Raw genomic sequence first — 14153 nt, 5'->3', positions numbered from 1 at the left:
GCTGAATTTTTTGCATCATTGTCATGATCCTTCAGAAATCATTCTAATATGCTGATTTGAGTGAAATCCATGATAGATTTTTTTGTAATGTAGTTGTCCTTACTATCTCAGTTTAAATCAATTATCACATGAATAAAATTATTAGTTTTCTTAAATCTCACAGATAATAACAGTATGCTAAATGTGCTATTAAGAAAAACTACCTTTTTTTTTTGAAAGAACATTCAGATTCAATATTGGTGTTTTAACATTTATTGGTGTGTTTATATTTTCCTTAACATTAACCTGCCAAAAGGGAATACTGATGGAAATTAGCCAGTGTTGGCTAGCTCTGGTGCATTTTACGTATTTAATGTATTATTTATATGCAATGTCCTTGATTAAATAAATAAATTAAATGGAAAAAATGAAAATCCTGGCAAACTTTCATATGTGTAACTTAAAAGAATATTCCGGGTTTAGTCCAAACAATGGCAAAATATTGTTAGAACAAAACAAATTTGACTCAAACTTTGATTTCTAAAAAAAAAAAAATTATTATTTGTTGATTATTTAAATGCAAAATGTTTCAAAAAGTTAAATAAATAAATGTTTTGAATTCTAAATTATATTAAACAATTGGATCATTTTTAAAAATCATTTTAAAGTAATTATTTAAAGTTATTTCATAATCATATGAAACAAATTTTATATAATTTTATGAATTGTAATTTTTACAGTGATTTTATGGGTTCTGCATTAACCTCGACGTGGCAACAAAGTTAAATTGAATGCAACTAGCAGGCTAGCGGTTTAAACGAATGTTTGTCGTAATCAGCATTACGCAACAGGTGACCCCGGGATTTTTCTTCAACGTCAGCAGCAGCGAGACAAGCCGACCTTTACGAAATGAAATCTTTGTGTGAACCCGTTAAACAAATCTGCATGCATTCATAAAGACCATATCTTAAAAAAGTTGGTTAATATTGTCCAGCGTGGTCTCTTTGAGGAAGCTGTCCCCATTGGCGATTCACCCAATAAGCACAATCACAAACATGTCAGTCTTTGACACGGCATATATTTCAATTTAACATACATTCATATGAAATATAGTCCTCTTCAGTGTATAAGTCTTTACAAACCTATGTTTCTTTTAAAAGCATACTGGATAGCAAGTTTTACTATAGAAAAGCTTGGAGTTATGGTATCGTACATAAATAATTCAGTCACTCGGTCTGACTAATGGAGCAGGGAATGCTGGGGGATTTGTTTATTTGCGGTATGTGCGTCTGGAGAGGAAAAGTGCTAGAGTCATCGTGCACAGAATCCATGGTCCAAGCACCCCAAGCGGGGGTAAACAATTTATGTTTGTCAGTTTCGCGCCAGATGCATGGTTACAGCGCAGCACCAATCATCCGTCTGCGTCGACAGCTAGTTAACTAACGACTTTGATTTTCAAAGAGCTTGCTAACACTTAGATTTCCACTCCGGCTTGTTCGGAGCCGGTTTGCGTCCCTAGTGAAGCAAGCCTCGCTTTAATACTCGCTGTACGTTATCGGCGAGGGATTCTTGAATTCAAGCAGCATCACAGGAACGAATGGCCACGAGTGCGGAAACTATTGGAAAGTACATGTACACCTGGACTGTGTATCTCGGGTTAGTCCGAAGTCCATCTTTCAGGATGAAACCATAAAGCAGCATTAACGATGAAAAGGCTTTTAAAAAACGTTGACCTTTCTCCATGATCCCAATGGCACTCCTCTGGTGCTCGTCACATTTAAAAGTTCACTCTCTATTTGATTGCAATAAGTTAAAATAGATATATATGAATATATATATATATATATATATATATATATATATATATATATATATATATATATATATATATATATATAAAAATAAGAGAGCAACCACAATTAAAAACAGAATGAGAAGAGAGAAAAATACTCTCAATTGGGACCTTGGGTATATTCGCCCCTATATTTTAAAGTCTCATGTATGACATGTTCCTCTATTGTTGCATGAAATGCCGGGGAATTTGTCTGGTTTCCCTGCGCATGTAGGGAAGTGGTGAGGATAAGTTCTGCGGTCTGGATCACCGACACGTGTGCATCTCCACCATCTTGCGGCACTGTTTGCACTTGACGTAGCAGCACCAGTGGAACTTGCAGCTGCAGCGGTCCACCACCTCCACCTCCTCCGTGTGGAATCCGCGACCGCAGCACATGAGCTCGCAGCCGTCGATGGCCTTCGAGGTCTTGTTGCAGAAGCGCCCCGCCGTTCCCATTATGCCTGGAGTTCTGGGGTCGTGTTCGCAGAAGTCCGGGCTCGGGTCCAGGTACACCAGATCTTCGTCCGTGTGGGGCTTGAACTGAGAGTTTCGGGGAACCAGGACCTTGGTGGTGCCCACTTTGCGCAGCTCCACTTCTGTGGCGCCGTCGAATTTCTCCTTGATGACGTTGCCCACTTTGCGGAACGGCGGCATTGCCTTCCAGCAGGTTTTTACCTCGCAGGAACCTGAAACGCCGTGGCACTTGCACTCCACTCGCATGTGGTTCAGAATTGCCTTGGGATGGTAAAAGAAAGGTCGTTTGTTAACAAATTTTGAATGATGGAAGTTTCCTGCGTGACGGCTGTTAAGCGCCTTACCTTCCTCCCCGCCTCGTTGTTATGAAGGTTCATTAGCGCTCTGTTGGAGGACTGCCCTTTACTTCGTTCTCTCACGTCCACGAAGGATTGGGAGAAAGCAACCCCATATGCAATGTTATCCGAGCATCCTGACCACTGGAAACCTGTTGGGGATAAAGGTGGTCAAAGACGAAGAAGCGTAACGAGGAATCAGGTGTTTTGTCAGTCCATCAGGAGACAAAGGCCCTTTTAGTGACATCAGTGGTCAGATTTACTATCAACTTGTGCCATATATTTCATATTATTTAATAGCAAAAGTAGGCGTGTATATATATATATATATATATATATATATATATATATATATATATATATATATTGCACCATACACCTTGTGGTCTGGGTCTCAAAGACTATTTTAGCTATTTTAATCACCATAGTCCTAATCATTTAATCATAATTAATAATAGTGGCTTCACGGCAATTAATCAGTTATCATAACTATTATTCAGTCATACCTTCTGGGCTGACGCCGTGCACGTTGCGGTCACAGCCACACTTGTCCAGCTCTCCGCTGCTGCAGGCTCTGGTCACTGCGAAGGCTACGCTAGCAGCAGATATGGCGTACACAAATGCAGCTTCCCGTGTACCTGTGACACAATCAAGCAGCCGTTAAACACGCACACGGTTTTAAGCATGTCCAGCTGGTTTAATGTGAGGCTACTTACCCTGTGTAACCACTTTGCCAAACACAGGGACGCTCTCCAGCGTCGAGCAGTTCCAGCGTCGGTTGCGAAACTGAAACTGGCACTCGTCGATGGCGAGCTGAGCGCCCCTTCGGACCGCGTCCATCACCTCCACATTACGCTTGCAGATCTGAACCTGCCTCTGGATGAGGCCTCTGAGCTTCTCGCAGGTTTCTTCGTCCGAGATGCTCCCCACCGACGACAGCTTCGCCAGGTATCTGAGGACATGCCAGTAGAGTTTTGATCATTCAATGTTTTCAATACAGGCGTTTGTAAAAAATAAAATGGCCACACTTTTTTTAAAATTTCAGTTCTTGCTATTAACATTAATCATTAATCATTAACTACAACTTTTGCCTCAATAAACCCCTAATTTGCTGCTTTTTAATAGTTAGTAAGGTAGTTGTTAAGTTTAGGTATTGAGTAGGATTAGGAATGTAGAATATGTGAAAATAAATATATTTTAATAAAAGATGTGTTAGTAAGCAACTAGATAATAGTCAGAATTGGTCCATAAACTAAAGTGTTACTGAAGAACCTTGATGTTTTTGGAGCTAAACTAAAATATATATATATATATATATATATATATATATATATATATATATAAATAAATGTAAATATCAAAATATTTTATAGCAATATAAGTCTTCACTGTAACTTTTTATCAATTTAGCACATCCCTGCTGAAAGAAAGTATTAATTTCTTTGAGAAAAATTTTATTTAAAAACTAATTTACTGACCACAAGCTTTTGACCGGTAGAGTATAATGTTGAATATATTTCCATAAAAAAAAAAAAAAAGAATCCTGAAAAAAATTATCACAGGTTCCAAAAATGTATAAATAATTTATTTATAAGCACAAATGTTTTAAACATATATAATACATCAGTTTTAGAATGATTTTGAAAGATAATGTGACACTGAAGCCAGGAGTAACGATGCAGAAAATTCACAGGAATAAAAAACATTTTTAAACATCAACAAAACGAATTTCTGTGTTTTTGATCAAATAAATGCAGCCTTGGTGAGCATGAGAAATTTCTTTTAAAAGCAAAAATATTTTACCCTGGTAATTGTATTAATTTATTTGGTTTTAGCCGTATTGGGGTTTCGACCATATCCCTATTTATTTATTCATGTGAAATGGTTTGATTTATTTTTTTGTAGGATCTGACCCATGCATCATTCCACTAGTGTGGTGATTCAAAATAGTTTTTTCATTGACTTCATAGCACAAACAGCACAATAAACACACGGTAACATAAACAGCTTTGCCCTCCTTTGACGTTCTTGGAAAGCTGTGCTGGACAGATGACGTAAAGGTGATGTTGAGAGAGACGGATAAAGACTATCATCGTCCATCACCTCCAGGGCCAGGGAGGTCGGGGCAACACCATCGCTTTAAAGGGTCTGCTGAGCTGCATCTCTTTAAGGCACCTTATAAAAATAGTCTAGTACTGCAGCACATCGCACAGGTTTTCATCCGTACACACCAAGCTTGGTTTCATTATCATCAAGACTGGTGGAGATCAAAGTCTTCACTGTTTAAAGTCTGCGCAGATGCATTTAAAGAGTTGCGTGCAGGTGATGTTTGCAAGGGCGCTCACGGATGGCTTTGTTTTGCATTATTTGTTTCTGAAGGTCTTTTGGTGTGGTGCTGGGTAATTCCAAAGTGCACCCAAGTGTACTGCGGATGGGGGTCTCGAAAATGGCTTTGAAGGTGCTGTGCTGTATATACTCAATTAAGTTGCGAGGTCTCGAGGTTTATTGATTCGGAACGTAGCTCAAGGCTAACCCTCGAAATCAAGCGTGGATCGGATCTGACTCATGACATGCTCATTATGTAAATGTGAATATTTACACTCTTAAAAGTTGAGACGGGGGTTTCGGTTCTCCGAAGAACATTTGGTTATCAAAAGAACCGCTTTTTTCTGTCTTACCGTGAAGAACTAATGGCACCACTGTAAAACCAAACAGTAAAATTTAAAATAATAATAATATATAGCTAATTGTACTTGGCAGAAAAAAGTTACTTTACCTAGATTAAGATTAACTCGAAACAAATGTGTTACAGCATACTTCTAGTTAGTGATGGCCCTCAATTGTTACCTTCAAAGAGATATTGTACCTGATTTAACCCATAAAACGTAGTTTTGTTGATATAGATTAACGTGTTTAGGCTAATTCGTCGATATTTAATCGTATTTTTCAATTGGAAACAAACAAAGCAGTTAATCACATGTTAATGCAATAACATATGTCAGCATTTCCATTCATTAAACTTAAATTGCAATTAAAGTAAGTTCTGCAGACTGAATCTGTATGTTCGACTTAACAGTTGAGATGCAACTGGCCTCGACTGTTTAATATCAGGATAAAGAAGCTTTATTTTTCGGGTTCTAGTTAAGACGGCACAGCTGGTGCACCCCGTCCCTCTCTGCTGTTGACAGGAGCTGATTTTGAAGGCCACGGCCGGGGCAGATAAGAAACAAACACCTCCTTGTCCACCGGACCGCCATCTCTGCTCTCTTGAGCTTCGATAACGCGCTCCTGTCCGGCCAAAAAGACGAAGCATGACATCAGCGGAGCGGCCAGATGCACATGCATTCTGCTCGGAGGGTGTTCGACTCTTTTTTTATAGCATCTGTTGACGATTGCATGTTCTTGCATGCGTGTTTACAGCTTTTGTTTGTTTCACCAGTAAATTAGCTCTGTGATCCTGACCTGATAATGAATCTGGCAGCCAAATGGCAGAGCGGGCCCATCCGTTGTGTGGCGGGATAAGTGCTGGATATATGTGCCAGATGCTCTCATAAGACTATCGACCTCGGGATTTTGACTAACAAACACCTGAAGAACGGGCCGCTGCGTACTCTTCTGGGAAAAAGATTGTCTGAGACCTTGAGAGAATCTTGTTTTCGCTGCTTCCCGATTCGTGCTGCACGCTAATCGCGGCGCTGAGTTTGAGAAAGCAAGGGGAGCCGAACCGTGGGATTTTGTGAAAGAGTGGGAGATGCCTTCCTCTGTGCTTTCTGGGAGTTTTTTTTTTTTTTTTTTTTTTTGGGAGCATTCCACCTGGAGCATGGTGCCTTCTTCCTTTTGTGTCATGTTTGTGTTGAATTACATCGCCCTGGCCTTCGAGCGCTGTTGGCTCCAGATGGCTTAGCCAAGCGCGACTTAGCACGCAACCGTGCCGTACGAGAGATTTTGGAAGAGAATGAGAGAGAAAAAGAGGAGACGTTGCACACGTCTGGCTTCATACGCCTGTGCACGCATAAACACACTTCCAGTTATATAACATACACTACCGTTCATGCTCAACGAGCCTGCATTTATTCGATGAAAACCTAAATAAAATTCTAAATAGATGTAATAGCTGTTCCTTAATGTATTTTAAAACGTAATTCATTCCTGCTTCCAGTTTTAGGATTATTTTCTGAATGCAAAGTGCACCAAAAACCACTTTTGAACTCACTTCCTCTCGGTATCTTTTTGTGAGTTTATTGAATAATCAAACGATGGATGTTGACATTTCCTGTCTCTCTGCTGTAAATCGCCGAAAGTAAATATCAGACCTGTGCAAGCTACCGACGGCGAGCAAATACGCAACGCTGCGGCGTCCAAGCGCCACAATTTCATGATGTTTACAAAAATATTTGATATTTACATATTTGTCAGCTGTGCGTCACAGGTCTGTATATTAAAAGCCGTTTCTCTGAAATAAATTCAGTGTTAGGGGCATTTAAGGGAACTGATGCATATTGGGGATTCGTATTTCACCCGCATATTTAGCTTTTAGAATTATTATATAACACCAGCTCCATTTAAAGGTATTTAACGTCCCTCTGCATTACCAAGGAGTTTGTTTTGAACAGAAACACTATTGCTGTTACTATAACGCACGAATGTTGGCAATGCTCTTACTTTTCCAAAAAACCTCGTCCCGCACCGTTTGTGGCACTGACAGAAGTGATATATTAAGTTGCTCCGAATTTTCCTATTCTAATCAATCAGATTCGATTTTCAAAGGGCATGTGATGAATTGCAATAAATATTTAACCTCCCAAATTGCCGCAAATGACACAACAACACGCTAGCAGCCTCGCAGGACCTTAGCTGGTGAGTTTTGCATGCTCAAGCACATCTTGCATTTTCATCAAGAGAAGTTCGTTACTTTGTGCTTGTGACATTAAATGTTTAGGAATCGAAAAGCGTTAAAGAGACCTGAATCTTAATTTCAAAGAACGCATATTACTTTGAAAAGTTAAAATGAAGGATTTAAAACGTACGAGATATGTAAACGAAATAATATTTTAATGCTCACAAAGTTTGCATTTATTTGATTAACACTTTAAAATCGCCAAACATGATTATATAATATATAGCAATATATTTAAAAATGCCATTCATTTCTGTGATGCAAAGTTGAATTTTCAGCATAGATTTCTTTAGTCTTCAGTGTCACGTGATGCTTCAGAATATTTCAATTTTTTACTGCTCCAAAACAATTATTATTATCGGCGTCGAAAAAGATTGTGCTGCTTAATGTATTTGTGGAAAGCGTGACACTTTTTTGAGATTAACGAAAGCATTTATGAGAAATGCTGTTTGTTTTACCATTATAAATTCATTCAGAATAAATTTAATGCTGAATAAAAGTATTAATTTGGGGATTTTTAAACGGTAGTGTAAAAACGATGACAGCCAGGGTTGAAAATACAATCAAGATGTCCTACAGAAAGGAGCCAAAATGCGAATCAAACATCCATCACAGAATGCGACATGTTTTCAGAAACAGATGTGTCATTCTTGCTCAACAGTGTTTCTCTCATAAACAGCTCTTGTTTCCTCAATAACTCAGTGACTCATTGGGATTTCTAGGTCTTGCAGACTATTCCCAGCACATGTACCAAAAAGTCGTTTGCTCGTTTGCTTTAAGTTACGAGCGTTCGCCTAGTGCTTCAAGACAAGAGTCTTATTGCGTTTAAACAACTTATCTGCAAGTCTGCTGGATTTCTTTAACTCTAGAGGGCAGTGTTATCTTATTTATTGGCAATATAAAGACTAGCGCTACAATTACCTGAAAATGTCAATTAACTTCAGTCAGTCATGTTAATTTGATGCCCAGGAAAAAAATTAAAAGCAGACTTATGCCATTTTTATTTCCTTATGCCATTTATATTTCAAGCTTGTTTCTCTTATAGCAAATGAAATATTGAATTTACGAGATGTTCATCGTGAAGACGCTTTATTCAGACACTTTCAGACAGGTAAATCAAATAAAATATTGATCTGTACAGACGAATTCAGCTTCGCTAATTGTCCCATATGAACATCTGCTTCTGCAAAACAGGACCTTTTGGATCACATGCCTTCAAAATCAAGTGATAAAAGATATTTAAATGTGATTTACATCAATTCAAGAGGCAAATTATAGATTATTGCAGAGTCCCAACTTAGGTGCTAGGTGTGATATAGTTTTTGAGGGAAAAGAACGATGAAGTGCCAAAGTGGCTCTCGATATGAATGAATTTTTGAAAAGCATTGTTTCTGCAAAAACATTCATGTTTATTAATGGGCTCTCCATTAGTCTTTCTTTCGCTGTGTTTGTCCGTCACCTGTGTTTTATGACGTCTTAAACATCAGGTTTTTATCAAATGGACCTTTTTAATAGGCTGCTGTATGAGTGGCGGTATGTGACAGCAGCTTTTACAGCTTCATTACCCTGTTGTCACTGGTGTTATTTGTGCTATCAGTGCTCGGCGCCAGGATGTATTTCGCATTAGAGGTTTCTCTCTTCTCATGTTGCTCATCAGCTGTGAACTATTTATTGACCGTCCTGTGCAAACGTCTCAACCACTGTTTCTTTCCATCCCGTTCAATGAGAGATTGCTTCCCAAACAAATACAACTGCATGCTTTGGTATTATATTCAGAATCGTAACCGTGAGTGTTTTTTTTTTTTTACTTTAATAAACCTTCTGTGACCTCGGCTGGGTCAAAAAACACCACGCAACTCTTTCTTTAGTTCTGAAATTGTTGCATCATGAAACTATAAAAGATATATTCAACAAGATAAACTTTAAAAAGTTTGCATAGGTCTTTTTTTTGGTTGCTTAAAGGAATAGTTTAGAATTGGGATAGTCAATTACAATTTTTCTGAAGCCACCCTGAGATGTGTGTCTTATGTTTACCAGTGGAAGTCAATGGGTGCCGTCGGCATGAGAGTCCAAAACATCGCGATAACCCACAAGCAATCCGCAGGACTCCAGTACGTCTTGTTAAATGAAAAGCTGCATGTTAGTGAGGCACTTGCACATCGGTTTAGTTTGATCTGTGCATATTTTTCTCCTGATTCAGAAGAGAGGAGGAAAGTGTTAGTATGCAGGGCTTATATTTTAGTTATATAAGACCGTTTGAAGTTAACACCTTGATGCAGCTTTTCATTTCACAAGATGTTAATCAACAGACTGGAGTCGTGTGGATTATTTATTGTGACGTTTTCAGCTGTCGGGACTCTCATTCCGACGGCACCCATTCACTGCAGAGTGGTGAGCAAGTGATTTTCTCCAAATCTGTTCCCATGAGGAAACATGCTTATCTATATGTTGGATGTCCCAAGCATGAGCAGATTTTCTTGGTCAAACCATTCTTTTGAATATCAGATCGGCCAGGATTTTTCAACAGGATTCTTGTAGTAGGATATTCACCCATCTGCAACAGGGAAAAGACTGAACGTTTGGTCATTTAAAATGCTGCTCCAGCTTTAGGATTTTGAAGGTTGATCAATACCAGTATGCTGACTTTTCCCAACCAAGATAAAAGAAATACCCGTCGCCTGTTCGAATGCATTAGAATAAAGATGGAAAGCGACTGCAGTGTTTATTTAGAAAAGAGTTTGTTTAGTAACATTTTACCATCTGTTATTTATAGTATCTAATTAGTGATTAATTCCTGCCATTTTAATGCAAACTAACTGCCGGTGGTCATTCATAAAAGATTATGAAGCAATGCAAGCTCGCATTCGCATGGACGAGCGCGTGCCGCTGATGGAGGTCTGAAGATGTGCAGGTGCTCTCGTGACCTGCACCTGCACCTCAAACCTCTGCAGGTGCTGATGGATGTGCTCAAGAATAATACGGTCACACGAATGAAAAGCTCTCGACTGTACTCCAAAACATTTAATCATGACTACTGAGCAAAAACTCGTCTACACCCTAGTAAACAAAAGAAAGTTATCTCTCCTCATATAGAGCTACAAATGTTTACAGCCTAAGCACCAAAACTAATCCAAGCCAAAACACTAATCTTGAAGAACCTATAATGAAACAGAGCCTTTTGAAGTCTACACCCACTACACGGCAAGTTGTATTTTTAAGATTTGCTCCACTATAATCCACGTGCTTCTAATAAGCAACCGACAGGAGACAAAACAGAAAAAGTCTTACCTTTAATCAGATTTTATTCGAAACGGTTTAGACAAAACACGAAGGGTTTTCTCAATCGTACTCTGCGTCTAAATCTCCATTCGAGATCAATCGTGTTAAAATCGCTGTTTGTTTCAGTTGAACTAAAATAAGGTTGCTTCGAAGTTTTACCTGAGGAGTATGTCTGCAGGTGAACTAAAAAAAAACCATGCAGTTTTTGCAGAAATGTTTTATGTTCGCCGAATGCACTTGACACTGCTTTTATCGGAAGAAATGCAGTTAATAAACCTTTAATGTTTGGATGCTCCAAGTTTTTCCCTCTTGTATGAATTAACTGTAAACCTTACAGTTCTTACCAAAGCCTGAAGTCCCACTGATGGCAATCGAGTTCAATTACCTGTTTTCCTTAAACGGTATTTACAGTGTGGCTAGACTACATTTCAGCTTCTTGACCACGTGTTGCTCATATAACTCGAAGCGATCCCGTTTTTTTGTGTTTGCTGAAGAAAACCTGTCTAATGTCTATTTGGCTACCTGCTAATACCTGTCCTGAGATGGGGTTGGAATAGTGTACAAGCTCCTGTCAGAATGATCATATTTTGTAGACAGGTAGGAGGTTTTCCTTTAGTGTGAAGCTTGTCTGTACATGTCCCGAACCTGTCACCACGCCTTTAGTTAAAAAACACTCTTCCATCGAAAACTCAACTACATCTGGATAGATTAAATGATGTGCTATTTCTGCCCCGAGGATACAGATTAATAACTCCAAACACCTAGAAATGCTAACGTCTTGATGTGGCCTTATGATAGACGCTGTTCCGCTTCTTAAGCGTATAGCCAAATGTCAAAATCGTGTAGGAGTTATTAGCCATAATCGCACATGATCATAATCGATTGGTTTATAGAGCTCTCTATAAAGAGTTGCTGCTGCTGCTGTCATGTCCTTGCGTTGCCGCGGGCTGCGCGCAAAACGCGCCAAGCGCGGCCGTGCCAAAAGCACCCGGACCGAACGTCTCCAAATAACTGCTTTCATTTCCTTATATTTCGCGCCGTCCGCGCAGCGCTCGCTTTGGCGTTTTAATTTTCTACCAAAGACCGCTTTAGCCTTCTCTGAGGAAGTTTGCAGCTGTTTTGCGCGCCGCTTCGCGTCTCCTGCGCTTTCAAAATAAATCGCAAGGCTAATCTGGATGCCTCGCAGCCTGTTCTCGTTCACGGCTTCAGGCTCGCCGTTCGCAAGCCGCGTTTGGCATTTGCTTTTAATGGTTCTGACTGATTTCAGTCATAACAGTTAACCTAGACGTCAAAACATCACATGAATGAAGAAAGCGATATTGACTTACAGCCAGTTGCTCGCATTGGCAGAGAAGAGTGCTAGAAAGAGCATAAGCAGTGACCTTATCAAATACTCCGATGACATCTTGAAAGGATAAATCAGGTAAAGGTCGCTGGCTTAAAATCCCCAGGAGGAGTTTATCAGGGCGCCGCGCGGAAAAGTAGCATTAATCCATCATTGCGCATCCATTTGGATGGGAAGCAGGTCTGTCCGGATCAACAGTTCTTGTCTCCTCGCGTAAACCGGCGCAAGTGCTCTGTGTAGTTTCTACGCAGCGGCAGCAAAATCGCTCTAAGCGGTATCCTCTGATGCGATTTCTTCAGAGCGCCCGCAGCGGTTTCCACGGCCAGCTTTTACGCAGCATCAGATAAAGATGAACTACGCGCGCTCCAGCCAGCAAAGCGGGTCTAAATGACAGCCCCGGTCCCGCGCGCGCAGAGAACTCATCAAAACGCGAAGTTCAGCTCGGTTCGATGACCCCCGTGGATGCCACTCTGAATTGGGTCTGAGAGGGAATGCTGAATTTACTGACTCCTGAAGGGTTTGGTAGGGGCGGCGCGTCACTTGGGGGAGGTTTTGATGTGTGAGAAAGCAGATAAAGGCGGGTTTAGTGCATGCATATATGTTTTCTCTTGCTCTTGGCTGCCAAGTATTTTTTTTTTTAAAGTTCTCCAGAGGGACTCAATGCGGCAACTATTCGCCGTGCATGAGGTATAACCGCTTATGATTTTGGCAAGGTGTATTTTCCCTGGCCTCAGTGCCCCCCGAACGCAAGTACTTCGCGGTTGGGATGCTATTTATAGGACGTCTAGCATTTTGACAGCTTTGGACAAAAATAGACCACAGACATCGCTGTTATTATGGCATATTAGTATCATTATTAACGCTGTGATGCATAGTTGTCATCTGAAATAAGAACGAAGAGCAGTTTCAACGCTAAGCGTTTTTAAAGGTGAAATCCGATTTGAGCAGACAAATAAAACAGGTTTATCTTCGTGTTGGACGGTTGTGTGAAATCAGTCGTGGTGGTTTCACTTTGGGTCGTTTCCTGTCTGCATAGTCACAGAAAGGGTTCATCATAAGTTCATGGGTTTTAACGTGGTATTCGAGATGGGAAACCGCAAACATTTTTCTGTGCTGGTAAAGGTTATGCGTAATTGTTTTTATCTTGCAAGTTTACCAGGCTGACAGACAAGTGCTTGACTGGGTCACTCGGAATCGCTGTTGACCAACAGAGGGAGAAAGTGAGTAACAATAACTGATGCTTAAGTCAAGCCTGGCGTTTCTGGCGTTCTGGTTTCTGAACTGCAGGACTGCTGGGTTTTAATGTTAGGAGTTAGAGGTTGTTTTGATGATTTTTAGAAAAATTAAATTAAGTAAAATTAAATTAAATTACATTAAATAATTTAATTTAATTTAATTAATTACACAGAATATAATTAATTTAAAATAATTTAATTTTCTTTTTTTAGCTCAGTGTAGAGCATTTCTCTTTCAAAACTTGCCTAAGTGTTAAAAATTTTCAGGCTTCATTTACTATTCTTTTTTTATTAATTATGTATTTAAAACTGACAATCACACTGATGTTTAAATATTGCAGGGCTGCATTTATTTGAAAATTACAATAAAATATTTACATATACAATACAATACAATATTTATATATATATATTAAAATCTAATTAAATTGTTTTTCTAATTTATTATATTTTGATGTGATTTATTTCTGTGATTTATGATATACTGTGAATCTTCAACATCATTATACTCCAGTTCATTCATGATCATATGATGCTTCAAATGCCTGATATTATACTATTATGCTGATTTACTGAAATGTAAGCATTTCTTATTATTATTATCGTTGATGCACTTTTCAGTTAAGTATGGAGTATAGAACAGAACATTTATAAAAAATAGGAATCTTTTGAAACATGTAGTATTCGCTATTCATCATTTTAATGCATCCTTCCTGAATATTACCTGAATATAAGGTACTGCTTCACGATGCCATAGAAGAACCTATTTGGTTAA

At 39.2% G+C, this 14153-nt stretch overlaps 1 protein-coding gene across 1 annotated transcript; it reads right to left on the bottom strand.

Annotated features, from left to right (window-relative positions):
• Positions 1-735: 735 nt before the first annotated feature.
• On the bottom strand, positions 736-12623 carry wnt4 (wingless-type MMTV integration site family, member 4). The gene is made up of 5 exons (XM_043251422.1): positions 12127-12623; positions 3339-3574; positions 3129-3260; positions 2632-2774; positions 736-2548 (listed from the first exon to the last, which is right to left on the bottom strand). The coding sequence occupies exons 1-5, from the start codon at positions 12201-12203 to the stop codon at positions 2078-2080; spliced, it is 1059 nt and encodes a 352-aa protein (XP_043107357.1). The 5' UTR covers positions 12204-12623; the 3' UTR covers positions 736-2077.
• Positions 12624-14153: the final 1530 nt, after the last annotated feature.

Source organism: Puntigrus tetrazona, chromosome 11, assembly GCF_018831695.1.
Source record: "Puntigrus tetrazona isolate hp1 chromosome 11, ASM1883169v1, whole genome shotgun sequence".
Classification (NCBI taxonomy): domain Eukaryota; kingdom Metazoa; phylum Chordata; class Actinopteri; order Cypriniformes; family Cyprinidae; genus Puntigrus; species Puntigrus tetrazona.
The sequence above is the reverse complement of the archived record's forward strand: the minus strand, read 5'-3'. Positions and strand labels throughout refer to the sequence as shown.

Bases quoted from the DNA above. Each gene is read 5' to 3' on its own strand.
- wnt4 (XM_043251422.1), bottom strand. From the start codon at position 12,203: ATGTCATCGGAGTATTTGATAAGGTCACTGCTTATGCTCTTTCTAGCA. The intron at 3,261-3,338 runs GTAAGTAGCCTC...ATTGTGTCACAG, and splicing joins TGGCAAAGTGGTTACACAGG to GTACACGGGAAGCTGCATTT. The intron at 2,775-3,128 runs GTATGACTGAAT...TATCCCCAACAG, and splicing joins GCACGGCGTCAGCCCAGAAG to GTTTCCAGTGGTCAGGATGC.